Source organism: Cebus imitator, unplaced genomic scaffold, assembly GCF_001604975.1.
Source record: "Cebus imitator isolate Cc_AM_T3 unplaced genomic scaffold, Cebus_imitator-1.0 Scaffold363, whole genome shotgun sequence".
Lineage (NCBI taxonomy): Eukaryota > Metazoa > Chordata > Mammalia > Primates > Cebidae > Cebus > Cebus imitator.
Window position 1 is genome coordinate 1,952,996 of NW_016107678.1, and position 22,773 is coordinate 1,975,768.

The 22,773-nt window shown below is 42.1% G+C and overlaps 1 protein-coding gene across 2 annotated transcripts in view; it reads left to right on the forward strand.

The window, feature by feature from the left end:
• IMPG1 (interphotoreceptor matrix proteoglycan 1) overlaps positions 1 to 22,773 on the forward strand; it is a 154,555-nt gene that overhangs the window by 121,986 nt on the left and 9,796 nt on the right. For both annotated transcript variants that reach the window (XM_017506835.2, XM_037730818.1), the window contains 2 exons: positions 2,202 to 2,734; positions 5,209 to 5,428. In XM_017506835.2, coding sequence (XP_017362324.2) covers positions 2,202 to 2,734; positions 5,209 to 5,428 — 753 coding nt within the window. The remainder of the gene's footprint in view (positions 1 to 2,201; positions 2,735 to 5,208; positions 5,429 to 22,773) is intronic.

The window sequence follows — 22,773 nt, forward strand, 5'->3', positions numbered from 1 at the left end:
GAGTATTTTAAAAAAAAAGTCACAAAGGGAAATGGTCAGAATTTTTGTTGATTGATGACATAATGCAGCGGCCTATTTAAGCAGGTTAAAGTCTATGTAGTAAGAAGGTGTGAGTAATAAAGTGCTGGCAAAGCAGCAAAGTGAAGCCATCTATCATTGTGCTTCTTGCCAAATCTCATCACGTGCAGGAGCAGAGGTCACGTCATAGGAACACAGAATCAAATGCATTTCCCATGGCACAAAAAAAGTCAAATCAAATCACAGATAGTGCTTGAGGCCTTTCAATTTATCATTCTACATCTGTCCGTGGATAACTTAGTCAACTCAGATTGCCATAATGAAATATCATAGACTGGTTGTCTTAAACAACAGAAATTTATTTATCACAGTTCTCCTGGCCAGGAAATGCAAGATGAAGGTGCTATTACTGACAAGGGCTCTCCTCCTGGTTTGGGGTTTGTTGCCTTCTTGCTATATCCTCCCATGGCAGAAAGAGGGATCATCACTCTTAAGTCTCTTCTTATAAAAGCACTAATTTTATTCATGAGGACTCCACCCTCATGACCTAATTACCTCCCAAAGACCCCTGTCCAAATATTATCACGTTGGGGATTAGAGCACAAACATACGAGTTTTGCATGGACGCAAACATTCGACCCACAGCAATGGAGATTTTCATAAAACTTTAAGTGTATCTCCAGAGAGGTCTTAGATATTGGGAAATATTATTCCCCACAAGTGAGTGAATTATGAGTAGACACACGTAGATACCCTCTTCAGGTGAGAGGAAAAAGTGTGCTTCTCTGATACCTGGCATAACTCACCAACAGACAGGTTTTATTTTAAGAAAGTAATAAAACTAATATGATGCCAACTTTCAGAGCTGTTTATCACTTGGAGTTTCAGTTTTGGTAATTTCAGTGTAGCAAATTAGCTGACTGAAAGTCCAAAGATTATATCTGCATCCAGACAGTCCATTTATCATGCTTAGCATTTGGATTTCAACAGAGCTTTCCTGCATATTCACCAAAAGACCATTGAAAAAATCATAAAAAGCTTCTTGTTTTGTTCACTTAATGCCTTAAATATCATCAGTGGCTCTGGATTTAGGTTTATTGGAATGTTTTAATAATTCACCAATCTGTTTATCTGAAAGTTGCCATCACTTTCTTAGTTTAGAAATACTTACTAATTTTAATTTTGTACTAAAAAGGGGTAGATTTTAGTAGTTCAATGTGTATTTACCCAAGATAGCAATGCAAAGTGGTAGGAGAAATTGTCAGAGTATAATAACGTAACCGTGGCAAAGGCTTTTTTATTTTATTAGTATTAGTATTAGTATTATTGTTTAGATACAGAGTCTTGCTCTGTCGCCCAGGCTGGAATACAGTGGCATGAACTTGGCTCACTGCAACCTCTGCCTCCCAAGTTCTCAGGCCTCAGCCACCTGAGTAGCTAAAATTATAGATGTCTACTACCACACCCACCTCATTGAAAGGTTTTATAAATATTAATAAATATTTAGCAAGTTGTATGGTCAACATAACATTCAAATTATATATGTTCACCCATACCTTTATATTCCTAGTACCATTTTGACAAGTAAGTCAATTAGATTACCCAATTTTGGAAAAGCATGATTTAAATTTTAAGTGGTAAAAGTACCGAATATCATTATTATAACCAAAAAAAAAAAAAAAATCCAGTTGCATAAAATGCAGACTTGCATTACCGGAAAGTGAATAAAATTTGTGGGCCAAAACTGCACACCTAGTTGTCTCGGAGTTCCATATGGGGATGAGGGATATAAATCTGTTCCAATGCCAGCTGCAATTTGGCACCAATTGGTGACTTAGTTTGTACTCTTCGGTTCCCAGGTGTATTGTATATGGCTAGGCAGTAATTCCAGAAATTCTAGGTAAGTGGTACTCTTTTAGTCTCATATATCAAGAACTATTGGGCCTGAATAAAATGGGTACAGGGATCCACTCTTTGTCTCCCTAGGTTGGGACATAGGGCTGCCAGCCTTTCTGCTTCAGTTTCTCTTTCTTATAAAAAAGTGACTATTGAAATGATTTATGCAAATGCTATGTATTTTCTTAAGCTTAACTTTGGATTTTCTTTTTTCATTCTCTATTCTTTGGGGAATACTTGGACATAATGAAATTGGTCTCAGTAATGAAATTGTACTTCCTGCACAGATACTTCTTGGTCTCCCCCTGCTATGAAGTCTGCCTCCCTGTCAGAGACTCCACCTTTCTTTACGGCATCAGGCATCTTCTCTCTGACTGATCAAGGCATCACAGATATAATGGCCATTGACCAGACAGTGCTAGTACCACGGCTCGCCATCCCCACCAGTGATTATTCTCCAATCAGCCACCTGGCCCTGGGAATTTCACATCCACCTGCATCTCCAGATGACAGCAGGTCAAGTACAGGTGGTGAAGATATGGTCAGAGACCTAGGTGAAATGGATCTGTCTGACACTCCTGCCCCATCTGAGGTACCAGAACTCAGCGAATATGTTTCTACCTCAGATCATTTCTTGGAGGATACCACTCCTGTCTCAGCTTTACAGTATATCACCACTAGTTCTATGACCATTGCCCCCAAGGGCCGAGAGCTGGTAGTGTTCTTCAGTCTGCGTGTTGCTAACATGGCCTTCTCCAACGACCTGTTCAACAAGAGCTCTCTGGAGTACCGAGCTCTGGAGCAACAATTCACACAGCTGGTGAGTGAGCATTGCTTACAATTCTCAATTCTGTGTCTCTTCTTTCTTTGTTGTTGTTATTTGGTAATATAGTCATTGGCTGTCTTGAGCATTGAGGATTAGTAGAAACAAACCGCTGAGACAACTGCTCCTAAGACATTCAACTAGAATTTTGAGATGGATTCAGATCCAATCGGAGAAGTGAGTTCTGTGGTGAACAAAAGGGAAAACACTGCCACCCAACCTGGTGGGAACAAAATTATTCTTTTTTCTTTTTTTTTTTTTTTTTTTGAGACGGAGTTTCACTCTTGTTACCCAGGCTGGAGTGCAATGGCGCGATCTCGGCTCACCGCAACCTCCGCCTCCTGGGTTCAGGCAATTCTCCTGCCTCAGCCTCCTGAGTAGCTGGGATTACAGGCACGCACCACCATGCCCAGCTAATTTTTTGTATTTTTAGTAGAGACGGGGTTTCACCGTGTTGACCAGGATGGTCTCGATCTCTTGACCTCGTGATCCACCCGCCTCGGCCTCCCAAAGTGCTGGGATTACAGGCTTGAGCCACCGCGCCAGGCCCAAAATTATTCTTCAACTCTTTATCATTCTTCTTAACTTAGTTAATCGAGGATTAATACAAAACACTCAAGCACTGGACATGGACTCTAAAAGTAGCAAGAGTGAACACCTCCTAAATTGTATCAGTCTCACAAAAGGAAGGAAGCTAGAAAGGTCCAGCACAGATGAGGCCGAGAGTTCAGGAGTAAGGGTTCCTTCCTTAGGTCCCCTTAAGTTCTTGTAAACCTAAAAAATGACAAAATGGCTTATCATTCCTGGTCCCTAACAAAGAAAGTAAAAAGACAATTATTATGACGTATATCTCCAATAATAAAATGCCCCAAACTCACATGTTTATTTTGTTTCTACAGGTACAATAAGAAATACATGTACAATAAGGAATGCTGAACTGTGTAATACCACTCACTACATATTCGAGGCTAATTAAAATAAATTGTGCAATGCATGTCACACAGATTACAGAATGTCTGACAATAATTTAAAAAATTGTATGCTTCATATAAGTTAAATCATTATACAAATTAAAATCCACATGAAACCCAGTTTCTCAAGTGAACATTTGCTTTAAAGTACGACTTTATGTGTGCCATCTCCCCACGCACACCGTTTATAATGAGGTGAGAAGGTATTGGGAGAGTCTCAGGGAACAGAGTTCCAGTGAACCTGTTACGGAAAAGCGATCCTGATCCAGACCCCAAGATAAGGTTCTTGGGTCTTATGCAAGAAATAATTCAGAGCAAGTCCACAGTGCCAAGTGAAAGCAAGTTTATTAAGAAAGCAAAGCAATAAAAGAATGGCTACTCCATACACAGAGCAGCCCCTGAGGGCTGCTGGTTGCCTATTTTTATGGTTATTTCTTGATGATATGCTAAACAAAGTGTAGATTATTCATGCCTCTCTTTTTTAGTATGGCATACTTTTGAGGCTGTGTTTTGTTGTTTTTATGTTTTTTGCTTCAAGACGTCTTGTTCTGTCACCCAGGCTGGAGTGCAGTGGCGCGATCTCAGCTCACTACAACCTTCACCTCCCAAGTTCAAGTGATTCTCCTGCCTCAGCCTCCTGAGTAGGTGGAATTACAAGCACACGCCACCATGCCCAGCTAATTTTTATATTTTTAGTAGAGACGGGGTTTCATCATGTTGGTCAGGCTGGTCTCAAACTCCTGCCTCTCTCAGCCTCCTAAAGTGCTGGGATCACAGGTGTGAGCCACCGCACCTGGCCCTTTTAAGATTATAGTTTGGAAAGGGCTCCCTAGGGAACCACCTTTTGTCCTTCCTCACAATTCAGATAAGGGCACTGAGGTGCAACACAGTGGTTACAGGACTTGATGAACGTCACACAGCTAGTTAGGAACAGCTCTAGGATTGGCACCCAAGTCTCCTGACTGCCAGTTTTTTGCTTTTTCCACTGCACCACACTTGTGTTGGCTGGGAAACATTTACTGCATGGAGAGACATGCTGACGTGTTGTTTATTTTAATAGGTCATTTCAAATTGGATGCATCCAAATAGATGTCCCATTTACATAGACACAGGTCAGTCCACTCCTGAGCTCAGTTTGGAACATGTTTTTATTTACTTGGATTTTTTTTAATAACTGAACTTGGCATTCCTGCTTTGCCAATAGCATTGGCTCAGTTTTTTAAAAAACATCTGGGCTCACAATTCACCACGAAAAAAAAAAATCATAGCCCATCCATCTCAATACACAGATAGAAAGGTGGAAATATGGAACATAATCACTGCAAATCAACCAGTAAGTAGTGGTGTTCTGGTCTCACATTAAATCCAAAAACAAAAATCAAAACAATAAAAAAGGAACTAAAATATATGCCTCAGTTAATGAAAAGTGCGTATAAGCGGAATTAGCACCAGCTGAGCACTTAGAACGCAGTTAAGAGTAAACCATCTTTTATTTTGCAGCTGGTTCCATATCTACGATCCAATCTTACAGGATTTAAGCAACTTGAAATACTTAACTTCAGAAACGGGAGTGTGATTGTGAATAGCAAAATGAAGTTTGCTAAGTCAGTGCCGTATAACCTCACCAAGGCCGTGCATGGGGTCTTAGAGGATTTTCGTTCTGCTGCCGCCCAACAGCTCGATCTGGAAATAGACAGCTACTCTCTCAACATTGAACCAGGTAAAAGAATCCAACCCAGAAAGTGACGGGGATGTTTCATTCATTTTGTTTTATTTTGTTCTGTTTTTAAGCACACATTTCAACCTTCAGGCCACAAAATCAAACTGAAATGACACTACATAAAAGAACCTTTTGGAAGCTATGGAGCACATCATTAGAAAGGTAGAGTCCAAAGACATGCGAGTTCACATTTTCCTGTATCAAAAAGCAATGAACAAACACATCTATTGTTGCACAATCGGAGAGCTCTAATTTCCCCTTAGAACAAAACTTTTGCTGCGTTTAAGAGATTTTTTTAATGTAGCCCTCAGCCAAGCTAATTTCCATTCTACTAGAAGTCAAACACACCTTACCAGTGCTCTGCAACAACCAGGGGCTTCCTACCTAAGCAAACTTTCAGTCACAATTCATTATCAGAATAGCTTCTTCATCACGTAATTCAGGGTGAAGAGAGACGGCATTCTAAGGAAAGAAAAATAATCATCAGATAGAAATTCAAACTTGGAGAAAGTCACTTCTCCATCACCAAAAAAGGGAAGAAGAAGAAAATTAACTTGCTTTTTGGTTGTCTACTCCAGATCAGCTTCCATGTGAAGATTAAAGCAAAGAGTTAGACATGGAGAAAACTTTTAAAGACATGAGAGCTTAGCCCAAAGCCACATAAGAGAAAGCAAACATTTACTCTGATAATAAAGCAAAGCGTGTGCACCATTGTAAACAGCTGTGACCAAATTGGGAACTGTTTTTAACATTAGTTTCAAAATTCTATTTTCTAACCAATTGAAAGAAATCTTTTATTCCCTGGAGCGCAAGGCAGGGAGGGCTCCCGATTTCTGCCAAAGCTACCTCCCAGTCAAACTGAAAACAAAGCTTCCTAATTGGCTATGAATTAACGAAGTGAATCTTTAACACCCTCTCTGGCTCTCTGTGGACTAACAATGAAAGCAGAGGAAAGAGGCCTTGGGCAAAATGCAAACCAAAAAGGCTCAGTAGGAGACATTTATATTTGATAGGGCAGGGCTTTGAGCAACTTTAAGTAAATTGCCTCAGTACCTTGGTAAGCAGGATCCTTAAAAAGACAGACTGCCTGTAGGCACTAAGCCTGGGAGCACTTACTTCAGGAGCAGCTAAAAAAGCCCTGTGGATCCCCTAAGACATCAAACATTTCCTAAATGCCAGCAAGACACTGCCTCTTCCCCTGAAAACTACTTCAGAACTAAGAAGGAACCAGGAGTCTTTGCCAGTTAGGATCAGGAGACTAATTTATTCAGCCAATTGATTAAGCTAACAGAACGTGTATCGTAGAACTTGGAAAGCATTGGACAGGTGATAGTACAATCCCCTCCCCTCCTTCCTCCCTCAGGGAGCTGACAGCTTACTTAGGGACCCATCTACTAGCACAAGAAGGTCAATGTCAGGAGCCAAGTTGAGGCAAGGGAGAACCCAGCTGTGCAGCTGTGGGGACCAGCTTCTCAATATAGATGCCACATCAGTAGTGCCTTAGAAAGAGGTGGGAAGCTGTTAATGCACTGCCGTGGTTGTATAAAGGAAACTATTGATATTGGAAGCAAGTACAGCACAGTAATGGTCTTGGGGATCCCCACCCCTAAATATGAATCTTGTGTGCTAACTGCAGCACTCAATTTCTGCAAATGGAAAAAGGACGAATTCTGGCTGGGTGCAGTGGCTCACGCCCGTAATCCCAGTACTTTGGGAGGCTGAGGCGGGTGTATCTCTTGAGGTCAGGAGTTTGAGACCATCCTGTCCAAGACGGTGAAACCCTGTCTCTACTAAAAATACAAAAATTAGCCTGACATGTTAGCAGGCACCTGTAATACCATCTACTGGGGAGGTTGATGCAGGAGAATTGCTTGAACCCGGAAGGCAGAGGTTACAGTTAGCCGAGATTGTCCCACTGCACTCCAGCCTGGGCAACACAGCGAGACTCCTCTCAAAAAAAAAAAAATAATAATAATAATAATAGAAAGAAAAGAAAATGGAGATAGTAGCATTGTGAGGACTAACTGAAAGAATATTTACAATGCATAGCACTGGACAAATTGTAGTTACCTAATAAACAGTAGTTATTATTGCAAAATTATCATAATTAACTTGACTATCAGTTTGTGACCTACATAAGGTACCAGAAAAAAACACTAAAAAGTACTACGACAAGGTATTTGTGAAGAGGGTGGAACTGAAATTATTTTCACTAATTTCGTGTGAATAGTTCTGCCATGCAACTTTTCTTCCAAGAAGCCAAAGGTAAACATGAGATGGTGCTAACATCAGTTTCACTCCCTGCAAAGTCAATTTATGCTGAGCTACCTAAGAATGCCTCCAGGCCACCCAGTGAACTATGGCGTACATGCCCAATTCTTACTTTTAATGGTGGAAAACTAGGGGAAAGTGCCTGCTGGACAACCTGGGAAATTACTTGCTCACTTTCCAGAGGTAGTTCAACACTAAGCCTGCGCCAATTCAAGTACCTTTGAAGAAATTATCATGTAAAGCCAGGAGAAGCAATTAATCTGAATGAAAACTGTTGAATGATTGAATGACCACTCATGGTAACTACAACGGAGTCACTTTGCAGAAGCCAGTGAATGTTACACTAAGTACTTTGGTTAACTTATAATTCATACTCTATTCCTTACCAGATACCTGGAGAGTAACAAAATCTAAATTTTAAATACATTGGAAACTTATAAAATAATAAATCAATACAAGAGGTCTGCCAAAAATTAACTATATTGCACCAGTTAGGACATAGTGATGCTTAAGTGATGCTTAGAACATCATTAAGCATCAACCAAAGGGTGATGCTTCAATCAAAGGGTAAAGGTAGAAAGTCAAATATGGATTTTATAAAGTTCAAAATAAACAATGAACTGTATGGATTCATCTATGTAAATCAAAATGGTCAACTCCAATGTTCAAACTGGCTTCTATACATGCTACGATATGCATGGCCAGAAGCCACTGTGCCAAACTACCCTCAAAGGTTTTCCTTCCAGTCAACAGTGAGGGGAAGGAAGAAGGTACCAGCAGGCAGGGAGGAGCAGGCAAGGAACAGAGGGGGGCACAGGGAATAGTCACTGACTCTGTGGGCTCCCTCATGCACAGCTGGGGATTCTGGTTTAGTTATTTCCCCAAAGGCAAAGGGTGGATTCACCCATGTAATCAGGAAGTGGGCACTAGACTGACAATCAGGACACTGACCATCTTCTAGATGCTTAATCCAAAACTATAAGCATTCATCCACCACCACATGACATGTTAATGAATGAAAATCAGTCCCTGCCCAAAGGAATTTGTGCTGTAGTGAAAAAGGGACATCTTAGAACTATGCTGGAATCAAAACTATGTCTTTTTCATTTCAAAAGACTTTTTAAGGACAAGTTTCCTTTGTCCCAGACTTCTGTGAACTCCTGTGGGCTTGAGCATCACTAAGGGATGGTCTTATAATGAAGAGAGCACTGAGTTTTCTGTAAGTCTCATTTTGTTAAGCCTGAACAAAAGAGAAAATGTAGGAGTAGAAATAAATGTAAAGAACTCCAGTCCCTCCAGAATGGTCAATGAGACAGCCTTCGATGGCTGAGGATAGCAAGGACTAAGCAGCTGGCTGCAGCCACTAAGGTCCAGGGCTGGGGAGACAGAATACTAGCTGTCTTAGTCTGTTTATATTGCTATAAAGGAATACCTGAGACTGGATAATTTGTAAAGAAAGGAGTTAGCTCATCTTTCCGCAGGCGCCAGCATCTGCTTCTGGTGATGGCCTGAGGCTGTTTCATGGCAAAAGGCAAAGAGGAGCCAGCATGTGCAGATTACACGGTAAGAGAGGAGGCAGAGGAGAGGGAGATGCCAGGCTCTTTTTAACAACCAGTGCTGGTGGGAGCTCACAGAGTAGGAACTCCCTCACTCCTCCCTCCCAAGGAGGACATAATCTACTCATGTCATGAGGGATCTGCCCCTATGACCCAAACACCTCCCATTAGGTCCATACTTCCAGCACTGGGGATCAAATTTTAATATGATATTCAGAGGGCACCACTAGCCATACAGGGCACACAGCAGTACAAGCTACCATTGGAGGGCGAGGCAGCTGAGGAGGAGGTAACTACCCCATAGTGTGTGGCAGTCAGGTGCACAAACACAGATTCACAAACACTACCCTCACTCACATCTCCTTTTTCCATTCAAAACCTTGTTCTAATCTAGGGAGGAGACAGCACTAAAACCCCAAAAAAATCTCACCACCATTGCTTTTGAAAACAATTAATTAACTTTTTAATTCTATGAATCTGCATATCTTATAAAACTTTGTGAACATGAAATTTTAAATATTGTTCTATAAAAAGCATGTACAGTTACAATAAAGTGTTTCTAGCATCAGTACTCCTGTACAATTTTAGTCTGGGGAAATACATACAAAATTATTAAAAGAGAAATGCATATCCAAATTTTAAAACACATTAAGGGAAAATGTGCAGGTGATTTTCCATCATTTTCTTCTTTTTTTGAAATCTAGCAATATGACAGCAATTTTGCTCCTAATTTTTCAGTGTGACTGGCTGATCCAGATTTTATCCTTTTGGTGGTATATTTGAGTGTAAGCTATTAGGGTGACTGACAGGTGAGCTGATTAAAATGTCCCTAGTACAACCAACCAGTACAACCAGCGGATCATGCTGTCTCTCAGGACCCCGGATCCGGAGTAAAGATAATTACTTCAGATTCCTAGAAAACAAGAACTCAAATTCCAACTTACACAGCTCTTGGCTCTATTGCTGGTATGGACTTTTCAGGTATGGAAGGCTTGGGCTGATACAACACAGGGCCCGTCCTCCAGCATGTAGTAAGAGAGGCCCAAGAGACACTGATGCCCAAAATCCCTGACGATAACAGAAGGTCACTTAGACAAACACAGGAATGACCCTGATTCAGGTTTTGCTCTTTCAAGTATTTACTTGAACTCAATGATGATGGTGCAATCTGCTGAGAAAATTCTCCTTTAACAAGAGGGAAAAAAAGCTGCTGCTGGAAATCCTGTATGTCAAGAATAAATACTTAGCTTTGTCTCTAGGAGAGAATCTCAAGAATCTATCCTTGGAAAATAGAGAAGGCATCCTATCATTTCAACGTCTTCCCAGCCAGGATAGTCAAATATAGCAATGCTGCGTTACTGGATTTCTTACTGTTTCACCCTTCCCTGACCACCTTCATGGCAGACATAGATTAGAGCTAGTGGTCCGCAGTACTGAAGGGTAAGAGGTCCTTCCACCTCACGCCCAGTGTCCTCTCAGCCTCCAAAACCACCAGCCCTACCCATCCCTGCCTCCCCTAACCCTTATCAAAGAATCACCCTCAAAATGTAAACATCATAATTGTCATAAAATAGATACCTAGCACATGTCAAAGTCCTATTTAATTTTGAAATAAGGGAATTAGTACGATGACAAAGCTGGTTTAAAGAGAAGATGGAAATTGGAATTTAGGTAGCCAAGGGACAAAGGATGAAATAAGATTGGTAAATATAAAACAGAAACTACAATCAACATCAATTTTCTCTACATTAATTTCTAATTTTATAGAGTTGTAAAATGTCTGGACCATAATCAGTAGTAAATAGTGAGTCAAACAAAGTTACTGCTTTCCATGCCCCAGCAAACTTTTTCTTAAAAAGCCAAACAGTAAATATTTTAGGCATTGAAATCCAAAAGGCAAAAATTATGTAGGTACTTATATAACTAATTAAAAGTTAACCATTTAAAAATTTAAAAACCATTCTTAGCTCACATGTTGTACAAAAGCAGGCAGCGGGTCGGACTGGCCCACAGATGGTCTCTGTTTACTGGGTGGGACTGTCACATTCCAACATGACATTGAAGGTCATAAAGTCAGCTTTTCTCCTTATTTTCAAATATTGGATCATTTTTCTTAAACCATCACAATTACTCAAACCTATTCCTCTCTCTGGCCTTTATCTTTGCTGTTACAGAAAAGTTAGACAAGTAAATGACAATGTAATCATTAATTGGGTGCCTGTTCACTCAGACATGCAGTAAACATTTATGGATTATCTGCCATGAATCAGACACTGTGATATCCCTGAGGACCAAAAGACTAATCGACCCCATCTCTGCCCCCAAGGAGCGAAAAACTAGTGAGAAAAATGGAAGCATATACAAAAAGTTATAATAGAGTCTGTAAAATACTGGAATCAGGATGTGAGCAGAAGTCTTATGAAGAGAAGAGAGCAATTAATTCTACAGAGGTGAAGGGATATCATGGCAGGCTCCATATACTGACAGCGATGTTGAGCCGAGTCTTGGCGGATGTTGGTGGTGGGCCCGGGAAGAGAAAGGGGGTGAGGTACTATTCCAGAAGATGCAGGAGGAAGATGCAGACATTTCTGGGAGCACCACAGTTCTTCAGTTACTCCACGGTGATGACAGCTTTGTTTACAGAGTTAGGGGGTGAAGGGAGAGAAGGGAGCTCACGTTGGAAGGAAGGGAAAGCCAGCCTGAGCCAGTTCACTTAAAGCCAGGCTGTCTAAAAACGCCTGTCAAATCTGTTTGCTTCCACTTTGGTGTCCTATTTTTTCTTCTGTTTCCTATGACTTGTCTTGGTCTTTTAAAATTAAACTTTAATAAAATTTTGGAAAGCTCAAAAAGTGCTAGACAGTCCTTAAAGTGTTCTAAAGTAAAATAAAAATAAAACAGTTTATCGTTTATAGAATACTTCAAGTTTGGGAAAACTTAGGAAAATATAAAATAGGTGCAAAGGGTGGTGCATATATTAATTTGTTTTTTAAATTTTAAATGCAATAAATAAGGCAACAATTAATAAGATCCTTTAAATATTTTTGAAGACTCCAAAATACTTGAGAGAAAACTGATTCTAAGGAAATGGACAAAATAGATTGACCTCTAACCTATAAAGTAGGTGTCTGGAGGCCAAGGGAGAACCAGGGCTGAAAGTACACATTTGGGAAACCTCAAATGAAGCCAGAGAACAGGTTTTTAAAAATGGCCAGGGGCAATGTGTAGGACGGGAGGAAGAGCTGCAAATGGGAATCTGAGTAACCCCAACATTTAATGGGGAAATAGAAAAATTACAGTAAAGGGAGTCAAGAAATAGCAGTCAGCAAGGTGGAAGACGATGTTGTAGAAAGCCGCAAAACAGAGAAGAGCAGAAGAGAGAGAGGCCCATAATTTTAGCAGCTCTGAGTGAATAGAGTAGAGGGCATGTAAGTGGGCAGTTCAAAGGTCGTCAGAACCCTTTACAACAGCAAGCTAGTGGAATAGCAAGGGCAGAGAGGCCAGACTTCAGTGAGGCGGGAATGAAATGGAAATTGAGAACCTGGACACAGGCTGTCTACCTCTTGTTTTACAACTTAGAGCAAGGCGCCCTCCAAAGTTAGGCTCCTACCTTTCCACAGAGACCCAGAGACTGTTGCTAACTTCCTTGAGGATTACATTTCAAAGGGATAGCCCCCAGGCCCTGGAGCATATCATTTCTGAGTCGTAAATGTGGTAAGAGGCTTTCTGAAAGATTTACATCTCAAAGGAACATAGAATTTGCAATTACAAGTTTTTTAAATTAACTGCTCTAAGAAAAAGGAGGTTGAAAGTCTTGTGGAAGAAGTTTGTCTAAGTTTAGAGAAGGCGGGAATGGTGGCTCACGCCTGTAATCCCAGCCCTTTGGGAGGGTGAGACAGGTGGATTGCTGAGCCAAGGAGTTCAAGACCAGCCTGAGCAACATGGTGAAACCCCTGTCTCTACACACACAAAAGCAAAAATTACCTGGGCGTGGCGGCACATGCCTGTAGTCCCAGCTGCTCGCACCACTGCACTCCAGTCTGAGTGACAGAGTGAGACCCTGTCTTGGGGGGAAAAAATGTTTAGTGAAGCTGAGGGGAATGTGAAGACTGTCTTGGTCAGAATAGAATTTGGTTTTCTGTTTGTTTGTTTTGTTTTTGAGATGGAGTCTGGCTCTGTCACTAAAGCTGGAGCGCAATGGCGCAATCTCGGCTCAGTGCAACTTCCACCTCCCAGGTTATAGTGATTCTCCTGTCTCAGCCTCCCAAGTAGCTGGGATTACAGGGTGCACTACCATGGCCACCTAATTTTTTTATTTTTAGTGGAGACCGGGTTTCACCATGTTGGTCAGGCTGGTCTTGAACTCATGGCCTCAAGTGATCCGCCTGCCTCAGCCTCCCAAAGTGCTGGGATTACAGGTGTGAGCCACCATGTCTAGCCCAGAATAGTATTTCTTGTCTATGCCCCAATTTTATTATCTTTACAGGCAATGCCCAGACAATTTATTTAGTTTCATTTGTAAAATTTGAAACAAATTCCAATTAAGTCTTTCTCTTTTCATTTGCTTAATGTCAGGGTAGAAAGTAATTTGTGGTCACAATGCTGGGAGAGTGATACATTATTCCACAACAACTTTTGAACTAAAGAGAAGAAACAATTTGAAAATTCTCATAGTTTTTTGGTGAATATCATTCCACATTCAGATCAGCATGTGAACTCCTGGATGCATCCTCTAAATGAGGATTAGCAATCTGTTAGGCCAAATAACATCTGCAGAGGTGCAGGCATGTAGGAGAGGCAACATGCTGTTATTAATGCTTTAGGTGTGCCATTCACCTTTTTAAAAACCCCTGGATAAATGAACCTGTGATATAAAAAGTATAAACCAGTGTTAGAACTTTCTGTGATTTATCAACTGAAAAACTGAATAAATCACAGCTTGCTCAGTATTCTGCCAGCATCTCCAGCAACTGGAGTCGTCTTTCATTTAGGCTGCTGTGAAAACTCTTCAGAAGCATGTAGGGCTTTTATGCTAGTTAGTTGTGCAGGCTGAAGATTTCAAAAATGCAAAACCACATATAACTTATTCTATCCTTGAATTCCTAAGAAGCCTCCTCAAAAATGGGCAGCCCTCAAGGCTGGTAAATGGTAAATATTGAAATTAATTGCAGTCTGACATCCAGGGTGCTTTCACAAAAATGTAGATCAACAAGCTTCTTTTCCCTGGAAAATGCATAATTTGTAAGACTCTGAACTGCTCTGAAAAGGTGGTATGTGTCACTCCTCACAATAATGACAATAATATTACTATTAATTCATGGCAATAATACTATTGACACAAGTTTTAATCTTAATAGCTATGCAAAATAGATATATTTTCCCCTACTATACAGTTGCAGAAATTGTGTTTCAGAGAAGTATAAGTAATTTGCCTCTTGCTGGTCACACAGTTACCAAATGCTGCAGCTCTAGAATTCAAAGCCAGATTTGTGTGCCATCTTCAACTCTACCCAATAACCTCTTTACAAAAAGGAATGTTATAAGCCCTTATAACTGCATTATAAAGGTTGTTTATTTAGAGAAAGTGACAACAAACTTCAGTTTAATTAATCCTAAATGAATTCTGTTAGTTTCTACACTTCACCAAATGAAGTTTATCATATTTTGGCCAGGTGTTAGAATTCAAAAAAAAAAAAAAAAAATGTTTACTCTCAGAAACAAAAGTCCTGAGTGCCCAAGTATCCCCTTTGTATGTACTGCTAGGAGTGTCCCTTCCCAGCTGGAGCAGTCACAGGAAGTCTCCTTCCAGGTGGTTCTCCTCAGCCTGCTCACTCTTCATTTGCCCTCTCATCACTTACATCGTTCACCCTGTCTCCTGGGGTCACACTGCTGGTCCTTTGCCTCCCGAGATGCACAGCATTGCAGATTTTCTGTTTGACATCTGCCTTCACTAGAATCCCCAAACCTGCTGGACTGCCAGACACATTTCACCTCTCTCTAGGGTTTCAGTCTGTGCCCTCGTTCCACACCCAAACACCACATGGAGCTTCCTTAAGATGCTCCTGAAGCTCTTCCACCAATCCCTTAATGCAAACCCCTTCACACAAGTCTGGGCCTTAGCCCAGCTTCAGGGCCTCCTCCCAGCTCCCCCTAGGCCAGAATCCTCCCTCCACTCGCTGATCCTGGGACATTTAGGCCACCACCCTAGCACCAATCCATCCAGAACACCTCTGTTTGGCAGATAATGATAACACGGCTGAAAGCTGAGACCGTTCTTCAAGTTCACATCCAGGGCAAGATGTGTGAGGGTAGTCACATACCACTCACACAAAAAAAGGATTATTGAGAACCTACTATAATTAGTGGTGGTGGTGGTTCTTGAGAGTGGTGGAGAACTGAAATGAAACCTAATGTCTATTACATTTACTTGCCCCTTTAAACTGGAAAGAACTCCTGTTATCTTAATTCTACAAATGTGTATTAAGCTCCAAACATGTGCATGGTGCTGTGCTATGTGCTGTTTATCATTGAATGTTCTCATTCTAATCTACTTTTCAGAAATAAGCCATAAGCCAAACATTTTATAACAATAAAATAATGAGGCAATCAACAATAACTTAAACATATATATTTTAAGATTTCTTTGAATCGCTGAATTATATCTGCATTTCTGGAGGTATCATGAACCACCTCCATTGGCTGTAGAACACGCAGAATGGAAGATGTATATTTGAGTTCGAGGGAGATTAGCGTTCTCTTGATTTAAACACTCCGTTTTATGGAAGAGAAAAGTGAGAGCCAGGGATGCTAACCTCTGTTCCCAAGACCACAGACAATTTCTACGGATCAGGCCTCCCCTCCTGGGGCACTCTCCCGAGGTTCCTTCATTGGTAGAACAGATGAGCAGGTCCATTCCCTCTGAAGGTATAATCACCCCACAACCTCCTCAGGATTTGGTGGAAGCTGTGAGGTCCCTGTGTTACATCTCAGACGAAACCTCAGTGCAGAGACATTCAAATTACTAATTGCCAAGCCCCAAGCACTATGTAAAAGTGATATTCAGGCCTTCAGAAGAGAACTGTCAGACTACCAGGGCCTCATTAAGACTTCCTGGGCTCCAGGCCCTTTGCCTTCGTGACTATTGATAAAGAATATTAATATTAATCAAGAATATTTAAATTATACCTTAACTTCGTGTGTACAAAAGTGAATATCATCCAGTGTGGGTTGTATTAATGTTTTCTTTTTTTTTTTGAGACGGAGCTTCGCTCTTGTTACCCAGGCTGGAGTGCAATGGCGCGATCTCGGCTCACCGCAACCTCCGCCTCCTGGATTCAGGCAATTCTCCTGCCTCAGCCTCCTGAGTAGCTGNTTCAGGCAATTCTCCTGCCTCAGCCTCCTGAGTAGCTGGGATTACAGGCACGCACCACCATGCCCAGCTAATTTTTTGTATTTTTAGTAGAGACGGGGTTTCACCATGTTGACCAGGATGGTCTCGATCTCTTGACCTCGTGATCCACCCGCCTCGGCCTCCCAAAGTGCTGGGATTACAGGCTTGAGCCACCGCGCCCGGCCTGTATTAATGTTTTCATTCTGATTTTAAAGAAAACATTTTCATGGGCTCCTAAAAGCATGGCGGGCACTCAGGCTGTGCCTCCTGCAGATTGCTATTGATTGTGATGCGATGTCCCAGGCAAAGGAATGAACGACACTTTCGCCTCCTCACCAAGAACAAAACATGACCACAAAGCCTTGGTGATAAGTGGGGAAGGGGAGGGCGAGGCGGCCTCGCAGTTGCCCGCGGCAGCCAGAAGGAGCGCGTGGGTGGCGGGGTGCCCCCAGGGTGCCCCCCCCCCCCCCGCCTACACAACCAAAATGTGTCACTTTGTTCAGGCGTGAAGCTTAGTCACGCTGGGCGCCAGGGCGTGGCAGCGCGGGAAGCGACGGGTCCGCCTGCCTCTGGACTCTAGAGTCGTAGCTCTGCCTTTTTGAAGCGGGAAAAGATAAGCCAGGACTTTCCACCACATTACCCACGCCGGGCAGGCCCGATCTGCGCTGTAATCACGGAGTAATAATGGCTCCAGCAGCGGCCCCCTGTAGCTGCTCCTGCTACCGCGTGAATTCCTTGCAGACCTCGCTTCCCTCCTCCAACGCGCAAGGCACAGTGGTTTTTAAGAAGTCAGAAATCAGCTGGGGTGCTTAAAATGTCTTTCCCGAAGTTCACTCTGGCTTCTTTTGCTATTGAGTGCCATCTAGCGAGAAGTAGGTTTTATCGCATTGAAAAAATGTCCACGAAAGAGACCCAGCCTCAGCCCGGCCAGTCCAGGGGAAGCCTGAATTTTACAGGCAACCTGAGCTGAAACCTTGCTTGCCCTTGGTCGGGATCCAATCCAAAGAGATGTATCGCTTTCTGTCTAACATGTGAGTAAGATGGGACAGCGCAAAAGAAAGAGATGATGAAATGAAAAAGGTTAGGGAGATAAAAGCACTCAGTATACACCCAGTAGGACATGCGGCAAGAGCAGGACAAGGTTGAGGGGCAGAGCGGGGCTGGGGGGGCGCGGTCGCCGACTGCACGATCTTGAATTGGAGAAAAGGGAGTGTTTGTCAGGCCTGAAAACAGGCTTTCCTATTGCCGGACGCTCTGAAGTCGGGCAACCAGGGAAAGCCTATTTTCAGGCTTGACAAACACGAGTGCATTTGGGACCAGAAACAAGAGGCTTGAAAAACAGGAAGTCTTGGGCCCCCAGGGACCTATGATCTCCATGAATTTATAAACTTTTTAATAACAAGGACCATGATGTTTTTAACTTTAAAATGCCTCAAGGCCTTCCCTGCAGGCAGGGGACATTCATTTAAATGCTTTTTGATCACACGATGGAGAGCTGGGAAACAAACTTCCTCAGTCACCAACTGGGATTGCTTCTGAGTACCTTTGAAATGCACACAGAAGACATTATATAAGCAAATCCAGGGAGAAACTGTTACATCCAATGGGCTTACACTGTAAATCTCTGAATGATACAAATATTTCCAAGCCCTACATGGCAGCTTACTTATTTCAAGCCATGTTCATTGCTGTCATATTTTAAAAGGGGGGAAAAATGGAGCCACTGTACTGTCAGACTATACTTTCTACAAGAAACATTCTGCCTCATGAAAGGGTGGAGCAGACAATGGATTTGAGCTTTTGTTTGGTTAGGGGAGCCTTTATTCAAAGGAAAGCATTCATAGAAGTCTGATACATCTGCCAGTTGGATGGCAATGCAGGTGTGGAAGGGGGCTCTCACTCTCTTTCCCTCATCCCTTATGAGCCCCTTGCAGTCCTGAGGTGTCTCCTGGAAACCCCATATTTGAAAACCTCTAGAATGATTTAAAAAGCCAAACATTGTAAACAGACAGATAGGCATGTTAATCTTGGATCATACTCACTAACTAAAACGAGCTTCAGTTTTCTCGCCAATGAACATGATGTCAGCAATATCCATATGGATTTGAGAGGCTGCTGTGAATATTATTGAAGACACATGTTAAAAGCAAAGTGCCCGGGACGGTGCCAAACACATAATGGCCCTCAATAAGTGTGAGCTCCCTGTTTATATAAATAACTGCCCTTTCCACTGAAGCTGGAGGTTCAAGGTCATGATCCCCAGGGACACTCTGGGGACACTCCAGGGACAAGGCCTGAAATGCAATGACATAGCTCTTCTGACTATAGCCAGAATCTACTGGGGTGCTAGTAGACTAGACCCAGACCTCTGCATGCCAAGCTAGACCTGGACCTTCCCACCAACTGCTAAGGAGCAGTCACTGACACTGCTCAGCTTGCTGAGGTCAAGTGCCCTGGACTGCCTCTGTGGAGAGACTGTCAAATTTGCTGTGCTATCCTCATGGCTTAAAAATAGAAAACTAAGTCATTTTGCTAGCAAGCAATTATAGTAAGCCCAGAGGATGCCCCAAACCATACTACTTATGTATTGAATGTGGTATAGGATCATGGTGAATTCTCTCTGTAGTGTCAACCATAAAAATAAATGGCTTGAAGGGAACTTAAACATATCCAGCCAGCAAAGGCAATTATAGACCAATTCATCTACATAACAGTCATGAAGATTTCACGTCCTTAGACCCACACACAATTTGACCATGACTTGAAAATATTCTTCTAGACAACAGCATCTACTTTTTTCTCCCTAACCTACTATTGATCTCAAGTCTCTTTGCCTCCTTCTTTCAAAGCTTTTGACCATGTTCAGAGCAGAACATTTTCAGTTGTTGCAGCATAGCAAAGAGATTATTATTATTGATCAAATCAATAGCAAAGAGTAGGAAGTTGAAACTAATTTGTCTTGTACACATGATCTGGGATGTATTAAGGAAGAGACAAGAGACCAGGCAGGGTAGCTTATGCCTGTAATCCCAGCACTTTTGAGGGCCAACGTGGGAGGATCACTTGAGGTCAGAAGTTTGATACCAGCCTGGCCAACATGGTGAAACCCATCTCTACTAAAAATACAAAAATTAGTGGGACGTGGTAGTAGGTACCTGTAGTCCCAGCTACTCAGGAGGCTGAGGTAGGAGAATCACTTTAACCCAGGAGGTGGAGGTTGCAGTGAGCAGAGATGGCAACATTGCACTCCAGCCTGGGCAAAGAGAGGTGTGGAGGGGGTCTCCACTTCAAAAAAAAAAAATAAAGGAAGAGACAACTATTGGTATGGCCTACCCACGAATAAGTTCATTATTCTAAGGAAAACAATGAGAGGCTGCTTTAGGATATGGCAACTAAAGAAAGTGAAAACATAGGGAAAATTTTGCTTACAAAAGTTCTACTATTTAAACTTTCATTCATCTACACAGAGCCAATCTTTCCTATCCCTTCCATGGCTCTTCCTCCCGAGAATCAGCGCACATCCAGTTCTGGCTTTGCCCAAAGCCTAAAGTTTTAGGTGTCCCTTGAAAAATGACGAAGTAAAGAGGGTCATCAAAATACCTAGGGAAAATATTTTTAAGATAGTAAGAGTGGCCAGGCGCGGTGGCTCAAGCCTGTAATCCCAGCACTTTGGGAGGCCGAGGCGGGTGGATCACGAGGTCAAGAGATCGAGATCATCCTGGTCAACATGGTGAAACCCCGTCTCTACTAAAAATACAAAAAATTAGCTGGGCATGGTGGCGCGTGCCTGTAATCCCAGCTACTCAGGAGGCTGAGGCAGGAGAATTGCCTGAACCCAGGAGACGGAGGTGGCGGTGAGCCGAGATCGCGCCATTGCACTCCAGCCTGGGTAACAAGAGCGAAACTCCGTCTAAAAAAAAAAAAAAAAAAAAAAAAAAAAAAAAAAAAAAAAAAGTAAGAGTGGAAGCAATGTGAGCTGCTTTACAAATTACTGTCATAAAGTCTCGCATTTTGACTCTAATTCTAATTGCCTTCACTTGTCATATTAGCAAAGTGGACCAATATATTAGCAAAGTGGTCCAATAGCTCCCCCTTGGGGCTGTGCCTTTCCCTGGAACTTCTTACACAGTCCACAAAGGGAGGGCAGTGAGATTAGAGGACTTCAGCACAGATATGCCCTTGGCAGCATCACTGACTCTCATCACTTTACAGCTTCCTTATCTGTAAAGTGAACAAATTAGTCAAGAAGGTCTCTAAAATGCCTTCTAACTCTAAAAATTCTACCTGAAATGTAAAATTTTATTTTATACCTTGATAAAAATGAACATTAAAACCATCAGCTGGTCTGAAATTCTTAGAGCTGAAGGCTTTGAAAGGCTAAGTCAATATTTGTTGAATGAGTGAAGGTTGTCTTAGCCGTCTTGTACCCATGAAGAAATACACAGCAAGCAAGACCTAAGCTTGGCGATTTAAAATTTCCTCTGTAGACTGGTCCTGAATAAATAACATGGGGAAAGCAAGCAATTTATAAACTGGTCGAATTTGTTCTTCAATTATACCCAATTCAGGGCCCTCAGATTTGGATAAATCTGTTTTTCCATTGTTGCCTACTATGCGCTTTACTAATGCACAAATCATTCCTGGCTGCGCTGAAGGAAATTACAGTAAAATATAAATATTTATTTTCATGAAGAAACTCTTTTGGTTATCCTACATCTCCTGTTACTCTAGAAGGACAGAATCTGTACGCTCAGTCAGCTTTCCAAGTTAAATCTATTTCTCCACTGCAGAGAGAAGGAAATGGAACCTCTGACTACTTTCTCCCAGCTTCTATTTCCAAGGCCACAGTCCTGAGTGTAAAGTTGCTGACAGCTGTTATTTACTAAATCAAGTCCTAGATGTGAATCACCTGGGTTGTCAATGTGACTTTGAGTTATTTCCTAATCAGTGATAAGGATCCCTAAACATGACCAGCTTTAGGGACTGTGAGGAAGGGAAAGCCGGTTCTAGTGTCCATAAGGGACCCACAAGCTTCAGAGAAATACAGCTTCACAGAAAGACTTGGCAGGTCTACCTTGATGGCAAATTCAAAAGCATGTTTTCAAGGACCTGCCCTTGCCCAAACATTTGGGCTCGTCGCACGAATCTCCCTCACTTTAACGCCTTTCTACCACTGAAGTTCTCGCCTCTACCTATCCCTACACAGAGTTACTGTGGTCAATTTGGCAAAGCAGCTGAATACATTCTCAGCTCAAAGATTCACAATAGACATTAGCTTATTAACGACCCTAAGAAGCTTAAAAGTAAAAAGAGAAGGGGTTGGGGTTGAAAGAAGAAAGAGCAAGACAAAAGAAAATTAGATTTATTCCACATGGCATTTTAAAAACCGTATTTACTCACTGAACTTTTTAGTATAAAACTTATCAAATCCTGCTGATTTAGAGCACAGCAAATGTTCCCACTTGGGAAATATTGGACCCGATTATATCTGGTCATCCTAATTCTAAAAATTTTAAGTTCTACTATAAAGTATAATTCTAATCATACCCTTCCCTTGCTCAAAAATCCTCCATAGCTCCTACCTGCCTGTAAAGTCCAGATTCCTTAGCACTGCATTTAGATACTGGTCTTAACTTACCTTTCCAGTCTTAGTTCTCTTCCTTTTCATCCACAAGCCTCTGCTCCTTCCTGAGTTCCCTCTACTCTCTCTTCCCATTTCTGTTGCTTTCCCGGTTCTGTGGCTCTGCTCCTGCTGCTGCCTTCAGTTGGAATGCCTTTCCTAGTCTTTGTATGGAAAAATGCAACACACTCTACTCACTTCAAAGCAATCCCCTCCATGATGCTCTCTTCTTCAAACGTATCTTCCTGAGAGCTTATTTAAAGCTCTGTGCTGGTGGCCAGGTGCGGTGGCTCATGCCTGTAATCCCAGCACTTTGGGAGGCTGAGGTGGGCGGATCACCTGAGGTCAAGAGTTCAAGACCAGCCTGGCAAAACCCCATCTTTACTAAAAATACAAAAATTAGCTGGGCATGGTGGTAGGTACCTGTAATCCCAGCTACTTGGGAGGCTGGGGCAGGAGAATCACTTGAATCTGTTAGACAAAGATTGCATTAAGCCAAGATTGTGCCGCT